A 19,311-nucleotide genomic window follows, 5' to 3' on the forward strand; every position below is an offset into this window, starting at 1 on the left:
CCCTCACCAAGGGCATGACCGACAGCCTGTGGATACTTAGGCTTCCGCTCTCGGGCGAGATCACCCGCGAACATTTAGAGGGAAGGGATGAAGCAGATTATCATTTCACATTCATGGGAATATGAAAACAATAGGCCAAGTACAGACTACCTTGCTTATTTTTTCCAGCTGTAATAGCAAAGAAAATATTTTTTTTCCCCTCAAAGGGGTCATTTTGAGGTAGCTCAAAGTAAACTCAGTGATTTTTCTAGCCCAGCAAGAAAAAAATTTTTTTAAAAATTCAGATACAAATACAGAATATTAGAGCTGAAAGGCAGTTCTGGAACCGTCTTTCCCAGTGGTCTCATTTTACAGTTAAGAAAACTGAAGCCCAGAGAGATGATATAGGTTGCCCAAGGCAGCTTAGTGAATGGCAAGGCCAAGGCTATATCTCAGGTCTCCTGTTCCCAGTGGAGTGCCATTTCCACTTATTTTAATAGGTAGTCTACTGCCATGATACTTTCTCTACCGGAGAAGCTGATTTCCCAGGGAGGGCTGTTGTTTTGAGAACACACGAATGAGTGTGTTATGTTGCATCTGAACTTGCCTGTTAAGGAACATAGCCAATAAAGAGGTCTAAAGAAACTTTTGGACATGCTTCCAGCAAATAAGATTTTATTTAAATCATAACTTTATTCAGAGTTTGCTGGATATGTGCATTCTAGGTGAAGATGCCAGCTGTTTTTCTGCAAAATCTGTGGAGCAGTATTATGGCTGGAACATTGGGAAAAGGAGAGCTGCTGAGGTAATCCCATGTTTGCTGCAGGCCACCACTGAGAGCCTATTAGAGAAAATAACCAAAACACATGTGCATTCTGGCTGCTTCCATAAACCTTGTCACATGGAGCAATGATAAATTTTGCAGCATGTTTCGTTAAATTTTTTTTTTTAACTTATTTTTTGGCCGTGCCGGGTCTTCATTGCCGCACACTGGCTCTTCGTTGCAGCGCCAGCCTTCTCTCTAGTTGTGGCATGTGGGTTTTCTCTCTCTAGTTGTGGCGCGCAGGCTCTGTAGTTTGTGGTGCTCGAGCTCAGTAGTTGCGGCGTGAGGGCTTAGTTGCCCTGTGGCATGTGGGATCTTAGCTCCCCTACCAGGGATCGAACTTGCGTCCCCTACATTGGAAGGCAGATTGCTTTACCACTGGACCACCAGGGAAGTCCCTCGTTAAATATTTGATGGTAGAACCTTTTCCTTAGTTAAAAATCTCATTCTCCAAAGACATGTAGCTAGCCTTTGAAAGATCTACTTTTTTCTGCATTGGTAAAAGTTTCTAAAAAATTTTAAAGAATTATATTAAAATTAAGTCAAGTATTTATTACTCGTGTGGTAGCAACTGTGCCAGACAGTAAGGTTATATAAGAGGGAAGTAGCAGGTACAGAGCATGCTTAGGAAGCTTTGAGAAAGTCTGTGTGATGAGTTTGGGTAAGGCTGGGAAGGCTGGGGAAGTGGGAGATCACAGGTTAAGACCAGGTGAAACACCTTGTAGGCCAAACCTAGGAATTTCAGTTTTATTTTATAAGCATTAGGTAAGTTTTTACTTTTTTAAAAAACTGAGGAGTAACACCATCAGATTTTTTTTCTTAGAAAAAAATGATTCTAACAAGTTAGCATGGTAGTTTAGAGTTGGGTGATTTATTTGAACACGCTAAGTTGAAGAATTCTCCCCCTCCCCCCTCCATTTTTTTAAGTGGCAAAGAGCGATGACAATGCGAAAAGTCTTACAAGAAATACTGGAAAAGAATCCAAGATTTCATCACCTGACCCCGCTTAAAACCAAGCACATTGCTCACTGGTGTCGCTGCCATGGCTACACCCCACCTGACCCCGAAAGCCTGAGGAGCGACGGGGACTCGATCGAGGATGTGCTGACCCAGATTGACAGCGAGCCAGGTAAGCACTGGTGGGACTCTGGCACCATCAGCAGCCGAGAGGTGTTTCCTTGGAGCACATGGTCACCTGTCAGCCTCCATGGTTTTCGGGCCACGTCAGCCCCAGCAGTTTTCCATGCTCTTTCCTTCAGCTGAGGTGAAGGGACCTGAGGACTCCAAGAGCTGCCTTAGAGAACAGGAGCCCACCCTGGGTGTCCCGCCCACCCCCCAGGATGGTCCCTACAGAACTATTTGTGCCCAAGTGTCCCAAGTGTTGTGCCCCAGCCAGGAATGTTCTGGCCCGTGACACGCAACAGGAACACACTGTTCATTCAGGAGCCCCCTTCCTCAGCATCATTTCTCCTTTGAAGACCTTCTTGATCTAACTCCTTTCCTTGTGGTAGAAGTGACTTCTTCCTTTTTGACCTTATAGCCACCCTCACACAGACGAGTCTTCTCCCTGAAGATGGGGACGATGTCTTATCTGTTACTTTATCTCCAAAACCTAGCCTGGAAGTGCACTGCCCAGTGCTGGAGACACAGGTTTAAACAACTAATAATGTTGCAGATAAAATGAATTGTTTTATGATAAAGACACAAATAACTGAGATATGTGGGCAGGGGTGCAGGGGAGCTGGGTATAAAAGACATATGGGGAAAATATTTTGAGTTTCACCTTAATGAATAAGGAGTGTTTTCTCCTCTCAGCCCCATTTCTGTAGAAAAACAGATGCTCCACCTCCCAGTCTGAGGGAACCTGGAGCACAGGGAGGGTCTGGGGGGGTTCCTTTAAGACTTAGCACAAGTTCCATTTTCTCCATGAAGCTTTCACCCTAACACAGGGTGGCCTCTCCTTTCTCTGATCTCCAGTGGTATTTAATATCAGAACCTTGAGGGTTTGTCAGATTTATATCTAAGCTCTTTGGAGAGCAGAGACCATGTCGATTACTTCTGTGCTTCACCAGTAGTGTATGTAAAGCACAATACTTTACCTGTACTAGGCTTTCTGTTAATATGACTGACTGATCTGTGAGCATCCTGCCAATAAAACAGAGAAAGCCAGGAGCTGGGTGCTCTACCTCCATCCTGCTGGCTGCCCTTGTCCCAGTCTGGACCTCACTTATTTAACTATAAAGTGAAAGGGATGCACTAGAAGATTCCCAGAGCCCCTGCTGGCTTTAAACTTCTAATACTCTTTGTTGGGTTTTGTATAAATCAACTTATTAAAGACTGGATGCATGGTATACACTAAAATGTTAGTAGTACTTATCTCTAAGCAGAGCATGGATGATTTTTAATTTCTTCATTGTGCATTTCTAAATTCTCCAGATTTAAAATCTGAAAACAAATTAGTGGAGTGGGAGGATGGCCTTGTTTTTGGTGGCATAAGTATGAATTATGTGCTGTTTTGACTTAGATTGTCCTTAACAGCACATATGTTTTAACACAGGATGCCTGTCTTGGTGCTTGTCTCCCTTATGAATTACTAGTTCTCATAATTATAGATTCATAGAATTTTAGAACCAGAAAGAAGGTCAGCTCCCTTGATACTTACCCTTCTTCTCTGGGTCTCAGGCTATTGGTCCCTTGGAGATGGACAGTCCCTTTCTTTTGTCACCACAGCTGTCATAAGACTGATTACCTCTCATTTAGAGTGCCCGTCATCATTCTCCTCTGCTGACAACCTCTGCCGGAAACTGGAGGACCTGCAGCAGTTTCAGAAAAGAGAGCCGGAGAATGAGGAGGAGGTGGACATCCTCAACCTCTCAGAGCCATTAAAGATAAACATCAAAAAAGAACAGGACGAGAAACAGGAAGAAATGAAATTCTACCTGCCACCAACACCAGGCTCTGAATTTATTGGTGACATCACACAGAAGGTAGGGGACTAAGGCCTGTGCTGCTGGATCCCTAACCAGGTGCAAGGTGCAAGGTGTTCAGCCTTAGAAACTGACACCAGACTTTCTGGTGAAGCAGGTGTATGATTTCCTTCTGCCTGGTAAACCTGGGCTCTGCTCTCTGGGCACCTGCCTTCCTGCATCGGGGCCCTTGGGCAGGAAAATGAATTACATGTATAGAGAGGCTGCTCGTTGAACATGAAATTGAAGCAAAGGCAGCTAGATGTAGGCAGTTTTTTACTTTTCATCTGCTCTTTTCTCATTTGCCTCAGTAGAAGCACCCTTCCCTCATGAGGCATGTCATAATGAGCTCTCCCTGACACTAATAGCTCCCAAGTGCCCTGCCAGGGTGTGGACGTGGCACTCAGTGCCCTTATGGTACAGGAGAGAATTATCTACCTACCTCCAGTGGAACGCAGCCTCACTTCAGCATCTGCCTGCTGCACGGCTGCCTGGGACCCAAGTGATGAAAGACTAGTTTTTTTTCACCTACAGAAGGAGATGATAAGTGGGGCCGTTTCCAAGTATATCTTTATCACCTATTGCAAATAGGGCCTGAGAGTCTGATTCCAGGCTTTCCAATATGTTGCTCCCACTGTCAGAATTCATGGCAAATCCTACGTTCTCTCATGAAGGAGATCAGGGAGTAAGAGCAGGATTATAATAGCATTTTTAACAATCCCTTAGAAACATGGAGTGGTAGGATAACAGATTTTCGGGTTGTTATATTCTGTGTTACTTCTCCATGAGTTTTGTCCAGAACGTTTGTGGAGTTATTCTTCCACCCGGACATCATCTTGGGTATCAGAAGCGTGCTTGTTTTTCATGAAGACATAGGAACAAATGGCTTTCTTCTACTCTTCCAGATTGGGATCACCCTGCAGCCTGTGGCGCTGCATAGGAATGTGTATGCGTCGGTGGTGGAAGATATGATTTTGAAGGTGGGTGCCTGTGGGCAGCAGAGGGGCCGTGAGCTGCCGTCAGGGGCTGAAGCGCTGAGGGGCCAGCCAGGCAGGACAGAAATGGAACAGAGATGACAGGCTTTATGATTTCTCAGCTTATTCGGGCTTAAAGTTTTCTCTTTTTTTTCCTTCTGATTTTTAAATGAATTAAATTGTAGTGCTACAAGAGTTTCTGTGCTGATGTCACTCTAATGATATCTTTCAGTGCCATTTCAAGCGCTTTTTAAGTAGTCTGAGGTGAGAGTCATAGGTCTCAGTGCTTAAAGAGGTGACTCACATGTCACAACAGTAGCCACAACTGTCCCATCCTTCGGTGAGAGGATGACAAAACCAGGTTCCTTACCCAGCCAGATCCTAGCTCAGCAGTTCCTTTCCTGGTAGATCTCCTCCAGGAGCAGGGATACCTCACAAATAGCCCTCACCTGTTCTCTTTAAAAATAATGTCTGATTAATGAAAGTTACCCCCTTCATAATTTCTCAGAATCATAGCCTCTGTAATTGTGGGCTATTATTTGTGGTCTATTATTCGAACCTTTAATTTTTCCTTAAGGACTTTTGATCCTTAGATATAGCTGTTTCCAAGTTTAGGGTATGGGATGGGGTCAGCTACATCCCTTCTTGCCAGCAAGCAGGTGGCCCTTTTGAGAGTAACAGCATCTTCTGTTGTAGGCTACAGAGCAGCTGGTCAGTGACATCCTGAGACAGGCTTTGGCGGTTGGATACCAGGCAGCGTCTCACAACAGGTACTGTTATCTCTTTAGTTGGTGGTATCAGGCTGACAGATATTTCCTCACAGTTTAGTTGCCCATCATGATGTTTTAGACCTAAGTCAGTTTCAGTAGGCGGTGTCAGTGCTTGGGACATTCTCAGAGCCAGACAGACTTGGGGGTCTACTTGGTTGTTTTGAGACAGTCTCGTGGTTGTGAGAGGTCTGTATCTTCCCCGTCTCTACTGCATAGACCCTGTTCAGTAGGACTCTCATATGTTACAGGGTTGAACAAATACCAATTCGTTGCCATTGAAGATAAAAGCAGTGTTTCTTTCGTGTCAGGTTTAGGGCCAGGCACTGCATATATTACCTAATTTGTTGTTCATTTCAGAACTCATGCTCCGTTTTTAGAAATCAGGAAACCGGGCTCTGAAAGGTAATCTTGCCTGGCTTTCCCAGCAAATACATGATAGAACCTAGATTTAAACTTAGATCTCACTGGCTCTATACCCACAGGCTCACCAGTGCTCTTTGCAGCCTCTCTAATTGTCATTGATTGGGACGCTGAATTTTGCTCTTTTCCTGGGCCCTGAAAGAATGATAGACAGGCATTCCTTTCAAAGGAAACAAATTTATTTTATTCTGTTGTGCTTAAAGGCTGTCATAAATTTATATAACTTTAACAGAATACCTGAGGACATGAAGAGACCGAAATCAGAGGAATATGATTAGGTCAGACTTAACAGGAATGTAACACATCAGGCAGTGTAGAGAGGTCTTTACAAAAAGTGAGGAATAAAGGAGTTCTAGTAATGCTGCTTCTTGTCCTGCTGGAGATCCAGGAGTGGGCGGAGTGCCTCTGCAGCCCCTGCTCGCCTCTCTGGTTCCAAATGTGAAGACATAGAGTGACCTGAGTGCTTCTGATAAGAACATTGAACGTCACACTTGGCCTGCCATAACTCCATCTCCCATCTTTCCAAGAGATGGGCTCTGTGGTGCATTGACTCAGCTTTCATTCGGCTGAGACTGAATTACAGCAAGAACTTCTGTTCTGCTTTACTTCCTTTTTCTTTTCTCAATCCCCAGTCTTTTTTTTTCTTCTTCTTAATCATTCAACCACCTTATTGAAATCCATCTCATGCCTGTGGTAGGAAGTCATATTTGAGCACTAAATAGGGCTGACCGGGAAGAGGGTAGGCCACATCTCCACCAGAGTCAAAAGAATTAGTGGGAAAGAAGAGGGGGGGAGAGAAGGCACCTGCCCACTCCCCATCCCCAGAGTGGCCCTAAACCATGCCTATCACTCATCATCATCCCCACCTACTGGAGCCCGTGCATGGGATGGTCCTTTCGGTAACTTAATTGGTTAAATTATTTACATATTTGAGAGAATCACTAACATCTTTGTTTTTTGGACCAGGATTCCCAAAGAAATTACAGTGAGTAATATTCACCAGGCCATTTGCAACACTCCTTTTCTGGACTTCCTCACAAACAAACACATGGGGATATTGAATGAAGATCAGTGAACAGAATGAAGATGCCCCTAGGAAAGCAGGATTCGAAGTCTTGAACTGTGATGATTCTTCTGTTTGGGAGAGAAGGTCGTTTTCTGTGTGCCTCGGAGTATGATGGCTACTAAACCATTGCCTCCACTTAGTAACACCAGTGTTCAGTCCCAGGTCAAATCCTTTTAGGAGAGAAGTTTGTTTCCCGATTCTAGAGTGAAGCCATGAGTGGATGCATGCTCTGTCAGCTTGAATCTGTTCCCTCTCCGTGCAGGCTCCATCAGGGTCTCCATCAGAGCAGGGTCAGGCCCCATGTATCAGGCCCTTCTGTCCTCTGTGTGTTTTCCAGTGGGCACCTTGGGCCTGAGTCTCCCTCCAGGAGGCAGAAAATGAGTCTGGCAAGCTAGAGATTTCACCCATTCTGTGGGCTGGGGTTACAGGCACCACCACCACCACCCTCTAGTTACCCTGATAACATCTGGAGGAGGGCTGGGCTTCGGCACTCAGACCCCAAGCATCGGCTCAGGAAGCAGTGATGCTGTGTGGAAGAGACACAAGCCTGGGAGGCTGCAGACTGAGAATGCTTCTTTCATGGGACACAGGAGCATTACTACAACCAGTCTCAGAGCATTGTCAAGGGATGGACAGATCCCAGCATAGGTCAGGAAAAGGTTTGACTACAACTGAGAAGCTCTTAGCCATAGACAGCACCCACAAAGCCCGGGCACTTGGCAGAGTCAGGCCAGCTTTGAGTGTGTGCCAGGCAGAGAGCTGGTTCCTCACCATTGGCGTGGTCTGCTGGAGCTTCTGCTGCTGAATCCATGTTGAGTGGCCAGTGGGAAGCAGCCCCTTGGACAGTTCAACCTATCCAGTGGATTTGGTGTCTTGTTCTTCTCTGTCAAGGAGTTTTTCCCAAGAAGAAAAGTGTTTTAAACACTTGTGAGTGCCTTAAAGGTAGAGAAAGGACTGTCAAAGGCAAGACACAGGGATGTCAGTGCTCAGAAGCAGTGAGAACAGATTGTGTCATAGGCAGAGGCCATCTCAGTGGGAGGCAGAAGTGGTCGGAAAAAGGAAAGTTAGCCGCACCCTGCATGATGTCCAGTTTCATTATAGACACTTTACCCCAATCCTCCTGACAGTCTGTAGAAGTAAAGAATTTATTCTCAGCAGTTAGGAATCTGCTCCAAGAAAAACTGAAAGCTGTGAGTCAGAGCCAAAGAAACTTATCCAAGCAACATAATTCACGTTTTCATGAATCCTCTAGATGTTCGAGTCAGGAGAAGGCAGGGAGGCAACTACAAGAAATCTGCCCTTTATTCAGCATCTGAGGACAGCAGCTGCAGAGGGAAATTACTCAGTAAGGCATAGGGCATGTCCTGGCTTAGTAATAAAACAGTTCAGTAGTAAAGGCTCAGATATTCCATACATAAAATACTCCAAGCAAGGTTAATGGGCAAGTGTAGACTCATTCAGCAGTGGACTGTGACTCAGATCTAAAGAATGAAGATTTGCTCCAAATGAGAACAGAGTCAGTTATTACAGATGTGAAAGCCTCAAGAAATTATCTTTTTGCAAAAGAAATAGTAAGTGATTTAACAGTCCCCATATATATTAATGTTGCAATGAAATGTATTTGTATCATAATATGTAACATAATTGTGTAACAAAAATATCTACAATAAATCTTTCAGTATTTGTGATGGGTTTTTCTGAGTTTGGAGCACTACACTTTGGTAGGGTTTTTCTTACATTAGGTCAAAAAGAGCTGGGATGAGGCAAAGGTATAGGTGTTTGTTTGTGTACTTGAATTAATTCTTCCACTTCTTTCCAAAAAGAATTTGCAGCTACTTAAAATAAGGATTACAGTTATATAAAAATCTGAAAAAGTTTTGGAAAAATGCATGTTGGTCCTGGCCATAGTGGTTTCTGACAGCTTGGAGCAAAGGAAAACTACCTCAAAGCCAAGGCAAAGATTAAAACAGCTCCTGTTGTCCAATCAAGAAGCACACTGGTTCGTCTGGCAAGAATGGGTCTGTGCTGAAGCCAGAAAGAAGTTACTCCTGTGACCCAGTCCTGCTGGGACCATCTGCTATCACAGTGGCTAAAAAATTACAGCAAGTACAGAAATATTTCAGAAATGACTATTATTTATATCCACCCTTAATAAGAACTAAAAGCTTTGAAAGCTTTGGTTCTTCAAAGGTAAGTAGTTCTTTGGGGAGGAGGCCCTGTAATACAATCCAAGTATGTAGCTTTCCTGGGACCAGGCTTCACTTAGTGTCAACCTTTAGGGAGTTGATGGTCTGGAGGAAGGAGAATAGGGGCATTGACTAGGCCCCCTTCTTGAATGTTATTTGTGTCAGCCACGGTTTTGACAGGAGCCACGGGACAGTGTCACAGTACCTTAATCGGGGACTCCCTCTTAACTGACTGAAGGCGCCTGTGTGAGTGAGGCCAGCGGAGCTGATCCTGCTCAAAGGGTCCCCCGTTGGCCCAGGGTGGGCTGCATGGCCAAGGTTCTCTCAAAAGCTGCTTTTTGGAGTTTGGCCAAAAATCCTGGAGTTATTACAAGGATGAAAGTATCAGTGTTTGTAATGGGTTCTTCTGAGTTCGACTCACTACGGAGCCATCAGTCTTGGTCTAAATGACTGTGGGTGACAGGACCCAGGGGCCTCCCTGTGGTTGGGCCTCCTCACGGCTGGTCAAGGCTGCTACTGCAGCGCTAACTTTGGTCATGGAATAATTAATTTGAACTCTTTCCTTTGGCTAAAATTACCTAACAAGCAGATTAAACTGCTTATTAATTTAATATAAAAATGCTAATTATATAGAAACTTTTAGCAAATACTGTAAGGTGTAAAAAATTCTTAATTATCCATAGTTCCCCTTCTCAAAGATAGCCACGATCAGTGTTCCAGTGCGTTCCTTTCGGTCTTCGTCTGTTTGTATCATACATATGACCTAGGTGAGTTGGAACCACGTGGCTGAGGCTGCTATTATCTCAGTGTTAAGGCCTTATGAAGACCTAGTGGGAGGAAGCTGCTGTTTCAGAATCCAGATCTAATAATTAATGAAGTCTAGTAAGGAAGGCTGTTGGGTTGGGGTGTTTTTGAAAAGCTGTTTGTTCCTGGGTGTGCAGGATGCCTTCCAGAGGTCAGGCCTCTCTCAGGCAGTGGTGCTCCCACCGCTGCTGCAGTGCCAACACTGCCAGCATGGGGCAGCCTGCTTTACCCCCAGCTCAGTGAATGGGCTCTTGGGACAGGCTCTGGGGGAGGGATGGGCATGGCTGGCTACGTGGTGTGACACAGGCAGGGGCTACTGAGAGGGCCTGTCAGTGGCATCAGATGGACCAAAGCTGCAGATGGGAGTAAAGCAGGCTCCCGGGAAGGGGTGCTTGGGCAGGAGAGAATAAGTACAGCAGCTGTGCTTTGTTGGCCATTTACTGTACTAAGCACGCTGCACATAAACACGTTCTCTAGGGGGGGTGGGGAGGGGAGTGGCATTACCCATACTTTGCAGATAAGGAAACAGAAGCTTAAACTGCTCCCAGCTAGTGAATGGAAAAGCCAAGATTTGAGCCCAAGACTAGCTTCAAAGACAGTCCTTTTACCCTAGGCTCCTAGCGGGGTTGGGGGGAAATGGGTAAGTGTAAAAGAGGAAGTTCATGCGTTCTGTTAAATATTACTACATACGACAGCAGTGCGACTGCAGCCTAGGGTCAGCGTTCTCAGAATCTACAAGCCTCCGAGGGAGAGCAGCAGTAGCCATGGCACATTGAAGTCCTCTTACTAAGAGGAGATAAAGGAAGACATGAGAAGGCGTTCGTGTTTATAATTAATTTAAAGAAATGTTAAATTGAAACAATATGTTTGCGTTTTAGTAAAATCTGGGATTGTACCATTAATCTGTTTGCTTCTCACAGAATGCCCAGCACGCAGTCTCTTTTCCCTTAGAAGCATCTAACATGCAAACCAATGAAGTCTGAAATAATAGGACCCTTTGTGTAAGCATATGGTTTTGCTTTTCCCTTTAAAATGATTCTCTCAACATTTCCTTTGCTGGAAATGTGCCAGAGCTGGGAGCTAGCACCTCTGAGGGGACTGATGGCCCCTCGCAGCCTGAGCTGGAAACAGGGCTCCGCCTCCGCTCTGAGCTGCTTCTAAAACCTGAATGCCACCTCCTGTGGTGAAAGTAAATGCTCACCTGGCTAAGCCACCTGAGGGCTGGAAAGAGGTAAAGATCCAAAGGGAAATCCTTGAGCTTCCTTACCGAAACTGTCCTTAGCTTGTGCCTCTAATCTCTAAAAGGAACACAAACTCCTTCAAATGTTTCGAGGGCTGCTGTGCAAAGAGGGGACCAGGCTAGTTCCAAGTGGCTGCACTGGCTGGAATTTGTCAAGAAAGGAGAGGGCCTTCCAAAAACAGAATGAGCTGCCTCAACAGCTAGTGAGCTCCCTGTAATGAGATGACGTTTTCAGGTCTTTCAGGGAATGAAGCTAATGCCACCCTTCTCCCAAAGAAGCTCCCAGTTCTTAGTATAGTAGTTCCCATCTAGTCATCAATACATTAAGGGAACAAAACGAGTCAGTAATACTAAGGTAAATGTCATTCACTCAGTACTTCACTCATCCCAAGAAATGTTTGTTTTGTTAAAACCAGGGTCGTCTTGGCCATAAAGAAATTGTCTTTAAAACTGAAACCCTATGATTGATATTCTGCTTCTTTGGGAAACTTCTTCCTGGTTACTTAGCATCATCATGAGTCACATGCAGGTGACAACCTAAGATTTCTTCTACAGCCTGAACATGTGGGGCCGTTGGTGGGACTATCCAAGGACACCACCTTGGGTTACCATCGGTTATAAAATTGTCATGCAGCCTGCGAAAACAACAACGTGGACATTACTGGATCTTTCAAGGACCTGTTATGTCCATATTCCTCAGCCCCCAGCGACCAATTCAGTTCACAGTAGAATTGATCAAGTTCTTCAGATTTAAAAAATGAAGGGTGGCCAAAAGAGGCAATTAAAAAAGATCTGAAGCCTTCCGCACACATCTCTGAGGCCCAGAGCTGAGCTGGGTGGTGCTGTGTCCCTCTGTGCCTCTGTTCTGCCCGCAGCCTCGTGCAGCTTGGAGAGGAAGTAGTGCCCCACGGTGAGAACGGAGGACCCTCCCCCTCTGACAGCAGGGGCCATCTGGTCCTGAGACCTCACCCAGTCCCCGGGCAGTGGGTTCTGATCCTCTGTGGCTGCTCGCTCCTCTCCGTGGGCAGTCACACGTTGAGGATCCGGGGAGCTGAGGCCTGAAAGATGGCTGAGGGGTTAGGGGCGAACTTCTTCCTCACCTCAGGGACCTGGAAAATGAAATGTGGCCACAGATCAGCGGGCCTTTCCCTCGACTTTCCCCCTCCCCACAGCTCCAGGAAAAAAATCCCCTCTTTGTCCTTGAGAGTTGGGACTGCTAACCTGAAGGGTCTGCAGTTAACGCGGGGTTCCTGCGTTAGGGGACATTGGCCAGATGGAGCACGTGGACCTTCGTTTCTCCCTGAAGCCTCTTTTGGGTTGAGTCAGGAAGCTGAACGGCCCCACCTCCCTTCCAGCTCCTCCTTACATGAACGCCGGGGCCTGGACAGCTTGTCACTAGGGCTCAGTGGCCAAGGGTAAGATTGGGATTTAGAAGGGAGGGGACACCCTTCTCCCCAGAGAAGTCAGCACTAGGGGGACACACATGTGGCTAACGACAAAGCAGCACCTTGGCTTTCTGTTCACGAGTGACAATTGGGTGTTGAGACACCACTGTCCCTGGCATAATGCCATCCTACACCACCCAAACCTGACTCCTAGTCCCTAACCTGGAAGAAAAGCCTCTGTCCTCACACCGCCTGCAGCCAGGCACCCAGCCCCTTGCCCTGCAGCACCAGCTTCGGACTGACCTGGAAGCCAGCCCCGGGGCTGCTGTCCCATCCAGAGCTGTGGGTTGTGATGACTGTGGCGGGTTTCACCTTTGTGGATCTCGATGGCTTCACTCCAGTCCAAGCCTGGAATTCCTGTCTGGAACAGAACACATCACAACCTTGCACAGGGTCTCCCGTCCCTTCCCCTGACCCCTCAGAGGCCTCGGCCCTTGCCCTGTGCTTCTGGAATATTCCTGACCAATGTCCACTGCTGAGATGCTGCTTTGGCTGCAGATGTTCCTTTCTCCCCTTACAAAGGCAGAACTAGCAGACGAAGTGCACCCCAGACAGCTCCAGCGGGAATTTTCTCTCACGCTGCTGGGGAGCAGTGGCACAGGCTGCACGGGGAGTAAGCAGAGAGCTCAGTCAACAACTGGATCCCACTCATCCCGAACTGCGAGCTCCCGGCGTGTGCCGGCCCTCAGAGACAGCACGTTCCAGCCCTGCCCTCCAGGGCTCCCTATCTTGCCTCCGGGCCACTTCAAGGGGCCCTAGAGGCCCAGAACCAGCAAAAGTCGCTCGCCTGCAGCCCACGTCGCTGGTGGCCCTTATGTCCAGAGGAGGTGACGGACTGGACAGCACACTGCACGGTCCTCCATACCTGGTTACAACTGAGGAAGAAAATGAGGCTCAGTGTTGTGTTTAGTTTTTAATAACTTGTCTTATTAACTCCTGCAAAAGAGTATAAGTCGTAGTGACCATCTCAAGAAACTAAAGACAGCCTGGCGCTGTGGCTTTTGTATGGCGCTGTGCCCGCGGGCACTGATGCGCAGGAGCAGGGAGGGACGGTGGTCTGCACAGGGGGTAGGTGTTGGCTACCTGGAGGGAAGTGACAAGGCTGGCACGGCCTAGCTCCAAGTGCTCACAGTAGCATTCTTTTCACAAAGACTTAATTCCTCAGTTCCTCTTAAAAAACAAACAAACAAACAAAAAAACCTATTTTAATTCTATCAACTCCCCTACTAAATGGCAGAGACCTCCTGTGCCCACAGGAGCCGCTGGCCAAGGTGATGTTCTGAGGAAAAGGGTCCAGATGGCCAGAGGCAGCATCCGTATTTGGGCTGGGTCCAGCCCAGCCTATCTCACCCCATCCACAGCCCTGGCCAGGTTTCAGGCCCTGAGATCAACAAAGCAGCCTTTTCTCCTTAGCAGCACAGCTGGGCACCACTGGGCATGACACGTGTGCAGGGAGCAGCTGTGTCTGTCTGTGGCCAGCACTCGGGTACCAGGAGGCGAATTGGGCCAAGGCCCTATTGGATAACTTTTGCTTCCAAAGCTGCAAGGTTTCAAAGACCAGCTGCCCGAGCCATCTGCTACTCTGTTTCTCCTGGGGAAGCAGGTCCTCCCCTTGGTGTGCCCTTCTGTTCCCACACTGAACTGAGCCTTGGGTCTGGCAGCCCAAGCCTGCTGCCCCAGGGTGGCTGCAGGGGTCCCAGAGCAGGAGGTGACCAGAGCCAGGGGCTAGAGCAGTGCCTGTGGTTCCTTGTGGGACAGGCCTGGTGCTGGAGCCCAGGTGAGAGGGAGGCCTGCAGTGGGGATGGAGAAGGGACGTTGAAGACAGACTCGGCAGGGCCTGGTGACTGCCCAGGAGATGAGGAGGGCAGGCTAATGGCCTGCCGAGGAGATAATACAGGACTAGCTGAGTCAACTGTGCCTCCCCTCACCAAGAAGTTTCCACCACTGTCCACCTCATGTGAGCCTCAGCTGGACCTTGAGGGCCGCAGTCCCTCCTGCTGAGGGGCAGGGAGCCACCCAGGGCATTGCAGAGCACCAGACTGAGGGTCCTGAGGCCTGGGTTCTCAGGCCAACATGGCTTCAAACAAATCCCTGAACTTCCCTAAGCCTTCCCGATGGGCACTTGGAAAAGTGGGAGTCAAGTCTGGCACTTTGACTGTTGGCCCTTTAACTGACTCACCCAGGAAGGAAAGAGGGAGACGACTGGGCCAGGGGTGCTGACACACCGAACTCTGGAGGGAAAGCTCTGGGAGGAGCTGGTCAGGAGGAAGGACCCAGGCTGGCAGTGGGCAGGACCCACTGCCCTTCTGGCCGAGTGAGAGGCAGGTCAGTTCTCACCTGGAGACCAAGGGCCAGGTGAGGCAGGACCTGCTGGGGTGGAGAGGAGTAGCCACGAGTACTCGTATCCCTGGGCTCTCTGGATCTGTTCATTTCCTTTGCTTTGTAAATTTCTTTAACTAGTTCGCTTAGGTAACGTGCATCTTTCAAGAAGGCAGGTGGGATGGAATTGCTCATTCCAGTAGTAGAGCTGGGAGATGGAGGGTCCCCGAGGTCGGCTCGCACGGTGCTGGGGAGCCAAGTTCAGCAGTGGTCCTATGTCTCTGCCAGGTGACCCAGGCAACTAAGCTCTTGCTATTTCTGCTTTACAGATGAGGAAAGGGTCAGAGGGGCCAAGTGACCCACCGAGTTTATATACCAGGAAGGAGAGCTCTAGTGAGTCCCAACTCTTGCCCAACTCGGTACTTTTCCACCACTGCCGGACACAGGTCAAGCAACTACCTGATTCAGAGGAGGCAGCATCTTAGGGGATGATAACCTATTAGGGGCACAGATTTGGTCTCTGAGGCAAGACATACTTGGGTTCTGCTCTGCTCTGCGTGACCTCATGCCAGCCACTCAAGTGCCTCATCTATAGAATGGGGACAGCAAGAACTGAACTTATTCCAGGGCGTTATTGTGAAGTCTTGGGGAGATAATCTGTGGGAAGTCCTAAGCCTGGTGCCTGGTACGTGCCAAGCAGAGAGTAATAACTAGTACCTTTAGTATCACTGGAGCTGGAAGGACCCAGCAGGACATTCAAACCTGCCATCTGCTCAGCAAGGGTGAGGGATGGCTTCTAAAAGTCCAGCCTTTGCTTGGACACTTCCAGTGAGCAGGAGATCAGCACCACGTGACCTTACCCATCCTAGTCAGTTCTAATTATTAGAAAGCGCTTCCTTCCCTGAGCTGAAGCTATCTCCCTGCAAGTTCCGCCCCCATCTGTGCCTGGAACATCAGCCATTTGAAGGCGCTGCACACCCAGGACCTCTGGCCTTCCAGACCTGTCATTCAAGGCCCCTCCAGCTGGTTCAGGGCCCCGTCGTGCAGCAGTCGGCACCGTCCACTGCGTGGCTGGGGCCCCAGTGCTGCGGCTCAGTGTCTGCCCTGCCCTGACACCCCTGGCTGCATTTCTGCAGCTCAGCTTGAGCACACGTCCCTGAACACAAGACCCATCCTGAAACAGCCACTCCCCATCGAGTTCCTTAAAACCTGCATGCCCGTGAAGGAACCTCTGGGGAGACAAAATGTTCCACGTGTCTGAATTATGGTGGTGATGCCCAGGTGTATACAAAAGTCATCCAGCTGTACACTTATAATGGATGAATTTTACTATATGGAAATTATACCTCAATACAGTTGATTTTAAAAGTAATAAAATTGAAGGAGAAAGTTCATACCTTTTGGCCCTTAATTCCACAGGTAGGAATTCATACTAAAGAAATTATTGTATAAGCAAAGATTTAGCTACAAGAATGCTGATCAAAAGAGATATTTTTTTCTCTAAAATTTTTTGTTAAAGGCAATATATGTACTTTTTTTTTTTTTTAGAGCAGTGGTTCAGGGAATTCCCTGGTGGTCCAGTGGTTAGGATTCCGTGCTTCTATTGCAGGGGGCATGGGTTCCATCCCTAGTCGGGGAACTAAGATCCTGCAAACCATGTGGCACAGCCAAAAGAAAAAAACAAAGCAGTGGTTCAAAAGGGCAGAGTGAAAAGTCCCTCAGTCTCCTTCCACCCCTGGCAGCATCCACAACTCCTTCCCCTTCTTCCTCTCCCTAAAGGTTACCATTTTCTCACACATCCATGCAGAGACATCCTACACTTATTTCAGCAGATATGTATGTATCAATAACCCCTTTAAAAACACAAATAGTAGCAGATGTATCGTTCTGCATCTTTTTTGACATCTTCTATTATCAGTACATTCTGGGCTTCCCAGTAGCCCATCCTATGGCAGAGCTATAATTAACCAGTCCCCTACATCAGTAGGACAATGGAACTGTTTCCATTTTCTGCTGTACTGTTGTTGACACGTACCTTATACTCCTTAGCTCCCACCCCATGTTCAAGGTTACCTGTAGGGAAAATTTCTACAAGTGAAGTAACTAGATCAAAGGAACAGTGTTTTTAATAGCCCCAAATTAGAAACACCCTAAATATTTAACGACATGAGAGTAGGTTAATATGTGGACATATATATCAATATATGGATAATGTATATCCATAAGATAAAATACTGCACATCCATTAAAATTCATGTTGTAGGAGAGCATCTAGTAACACGGAATGACATCCACGATACGTGAAAGAAAAAAAAAACGTGTACAGTTACAAATCTATGCAAGAATTATAAACAGATACGCACTCAAATGCATGTTAAGGATTAGAAAGAACTACGAGTTTGGGGTAGGATTAAGGGCATATTCATTTTCTATGTTGTAATTTCCGTAATTTCCAATTTTTCTGATCACTTGTTATAAGAAGACAGAAAGCCCTCAGCTGTCCAGGGGCAGAACACAGGCCTGTCCTCAGTGAAAGCCAAGTCAGCTGCCCTCAGTCACTCAGTGGCATCTCTAGGGGACCACCCACTTGGAAGCTCTGCATTTGGTCCTCACCACCAACGCCCCCACAGAAGGCGATCCTCAGGCAGTTGGCCTGCGAGCACCCCTCCTATGGCTAGGCCCACCTGGTGGAAGTTAAGGGGAAGAGGATTTTAACTCGGTCGAAGGCAGGCTTTCTGCCAGGACTGCCCGAGAGGGCAGCGAGTGAGGTAGTGAGCTCGCCGCCACGGAGGTGCTCGCTCGCTCACTCACTCCGAGTCTGGTCGGGGAGCATCGAAGGAGACGCTGGCAGTGCCAGGAACCAAAGGGGATGACCTCGGAGGCTACCCACGGCTCTCTAAGTCGTGTGGGATGGGGGCTCCAGGCGCCTCCTCCCTCCCGCCCACCCTGGTCCTCCAGGCTCCCCAGCTCAGTCTCCTGGGACCACGTGGTTTGCATACAATGCGCTCCCCTGCCCCCAGCCTCATACCTGTACGATGTGGTCGCCGCTGCAGCCGCATCTGCGTCGCCGACGGGGAGCACGTAGACCCCCCGGCTGTAGGGCGCGGGGGGCTTGATCCTGCGGCCGCCCGCTCCCGACCCGCGCCCCAGTGTTGCATCTCTGGGCCTCGCGGGCGCCGTCCACACGCCGAAGTCCCGCTGGTACTGAGTAAGCGGCACGTCCCGGCCGGGGTCCCGCGAGCCTGCGGGGGACGAGCCCCTGCGTGAGGTGGCACCGCCCAGGCCCGGCTCCTCGCTCTCGAGTTCGGAGTAGCTGTGCAGGGTCAGTGGCACAGCCACGTCGGAGCGGTCCAGCTGGTTCCAGCGCCGCGCCAGGCAGCAGAGGCGGCTGATGCAGGGCCACGCCATGCTGGCCCCGGCGCCTGGCGCTCGCGCTCGCTCGACTCCCTGCGCTCCGGGCAGCGCCGCCCCCGCCCGCGGCCCCGCCCTCGCGGCCCTGCCGGCGCTGCCGCAGCCCCGCCCCCCGGCCTCGGGGTGGCCACCCAGGGAGCGGAGGGCTGGGCGACAGCCCCGCGAGGCCAGGGCCGCCTGTGCAGGGCTGGAGCTGGGCGCCGGTGAAGGAAGAGGGTAAGGCTGGCGGGGTGCAGAAACGGGGCTGGGGTTGGAGGAACTGAAACCGCCCGGAGGCACAAGTGTCCAACTTGAAGAATGTCTCATAATTTAATCCAGAGTTCCCTAAATGCTATCTTATAATTTAGACCTGGCTTCGCAGAGGCCGAGGGCCGGATGGCGACAATTCCTAGCCGATCGCCCTCCGCCAGCCCCCAGGCTGCAGCTCGCCTCCCGGAGGGTCTGTTGGACCCCGCCGACAGGGGACAAGCCGTGGCTGCCAGATTTGCGCGAGGCTGCAGCGCGGGGCTCGTGGGCACGCAGGGGGAGACGCGCGATGAGGGGATCACAGGGAAGACTTGGGGCCGCGCTTCCCACAGAACGCGGGTTTGAATCAGCCATTATGATGCCAAATTTGGGACATCCAATTCAGCTTCCACTGAGAATTGGCATTAGCCCTCAACTGATATTTCCTGAGGCCTAAAATCCCTAATTTTAAAGCATGGCCATAAAGGCTTGCTTATAAAGCTGCCACAAATCTTTGGCCGCTATGCTATAAAAGTTTCTCTCCCTCCTGTGCAGAGCTAAATACAGGTAATCCTCCAGGTCATAGATCAGTCTGTTTAATGCAGGACAGGGTATCAAACAGCTCCCTGGCCACAGGCAACGGCTTCCTGAATATTTGACACTAGCCCTCAGTATGCACTGCA

General features: G+C 48.8%; 3 protein-coding genes across 19 annotated transcripts in view; 1 reads left to right on the forward strand and 2 right to left on the reverse strand.

The window, feature by feature from the left end:
* The window catches only part of YEATS2 (YEATS domain containing 2), a 109,128-nt gene extending 100,442 nt beyond the window's left edge, over positions 1-8,686 (forward strand). For 8 of the 9 annotated variants that reach the window (XM_033855542.2, XM_033855536.2, XM_033855539.2 and 5 more), the window contains 6 exons: positions 705-784; positions 1,730-1,931; positions 3,563-3,789; positions 4,674-4,748; positions 5,439-5,512; positions 6,899-8,686. In XM_033855542.2, the coding sequence (XP_033711433.1) occupies positions 705-784; positions 1,730-1,931; positions 3,563-3,789; positions 4,674-4,748; positions 5,439-5,512; positions 6,899-7,007 (767 nt within the window). In that variant the 3' untranslated portion in view covers positions 7,008-8,686. Of the gene's footprint in view, positions 1-704; positions 785-1,729; positions 1,932-3,562; positions 3,790-4,673; positions 4,749-5,438; positions 5,513-6,898 lie in introns of those variants that run through there. The other variant, XM_019946103.3, reaches the window with a different exon arrangement.
* MAP6D1 (MAP6 domain containing 1) lies at positions 7,766-18,714 on the reverse strand. 9 transcript variants are annotated; one of them, XR_012331401.1, is made up of 6 exons: positions 18,021-18,714; positions 13,461-13,548; positions 12,917-13,034; positions 12,198-12,337; positions 10,679-10,774; positions 7,766-9,542 (listed from the first exon to the last, which is right to left on the reverse strand). XR_012331401.1 is itself a non-coding variant. In XM_073803936.1 (4 exons), exons 1-4 carry the CDS (start codon positions 18,707-18,709, stop codon positions 12,330-12,332), a joined length of 903 nt encoding a protein of 300 aa, XP_073660037.1. In that variant the 5' UTR covers positions 18,710-18,714; the 3' UTR covers positions 7,766-12,329. The 9 variants fall into 9 exon arrangements, 2 of the variants coding, with proteins under 2 accessions (XP_073660037.1, XP_019801665.2); XR_012331400.1 differs by having other exon boundaries at positions 7,766-10,774; XR_012331399.1 differs by having other exon boundaries at positions 10,679-12,337.
* The window catches only part of PARL (presenilin associated rhomboid like), a 68,121-nt gene continuing 66,908 nt past the window's right edge, over positions 18,099-19,311 (reverse strand). The window contains exon 11 of the transcript XR_002178581.3: positions 18,099-18,234. The gene's annotated coding sequence lies outside the window, so the exon portion shown is untranslated. The remainder of the gene's footprint in view (positions 18,235-19,311) is intronic.

This window comes from Tursiops truncatus, chromosome 4 (genome assembly GCF_011762595.2).
Source record: "Tursiops truncatus isolate mTurTru1 chromosome 4, mTurTru1.mat.Y, whole genome shotgun sequence".
NCBI lineage: Eukaryota > Metazoa > Chordata > Mammalia > Artiodactyla > Delphinidae > Tursiops > Tursiops truncatus.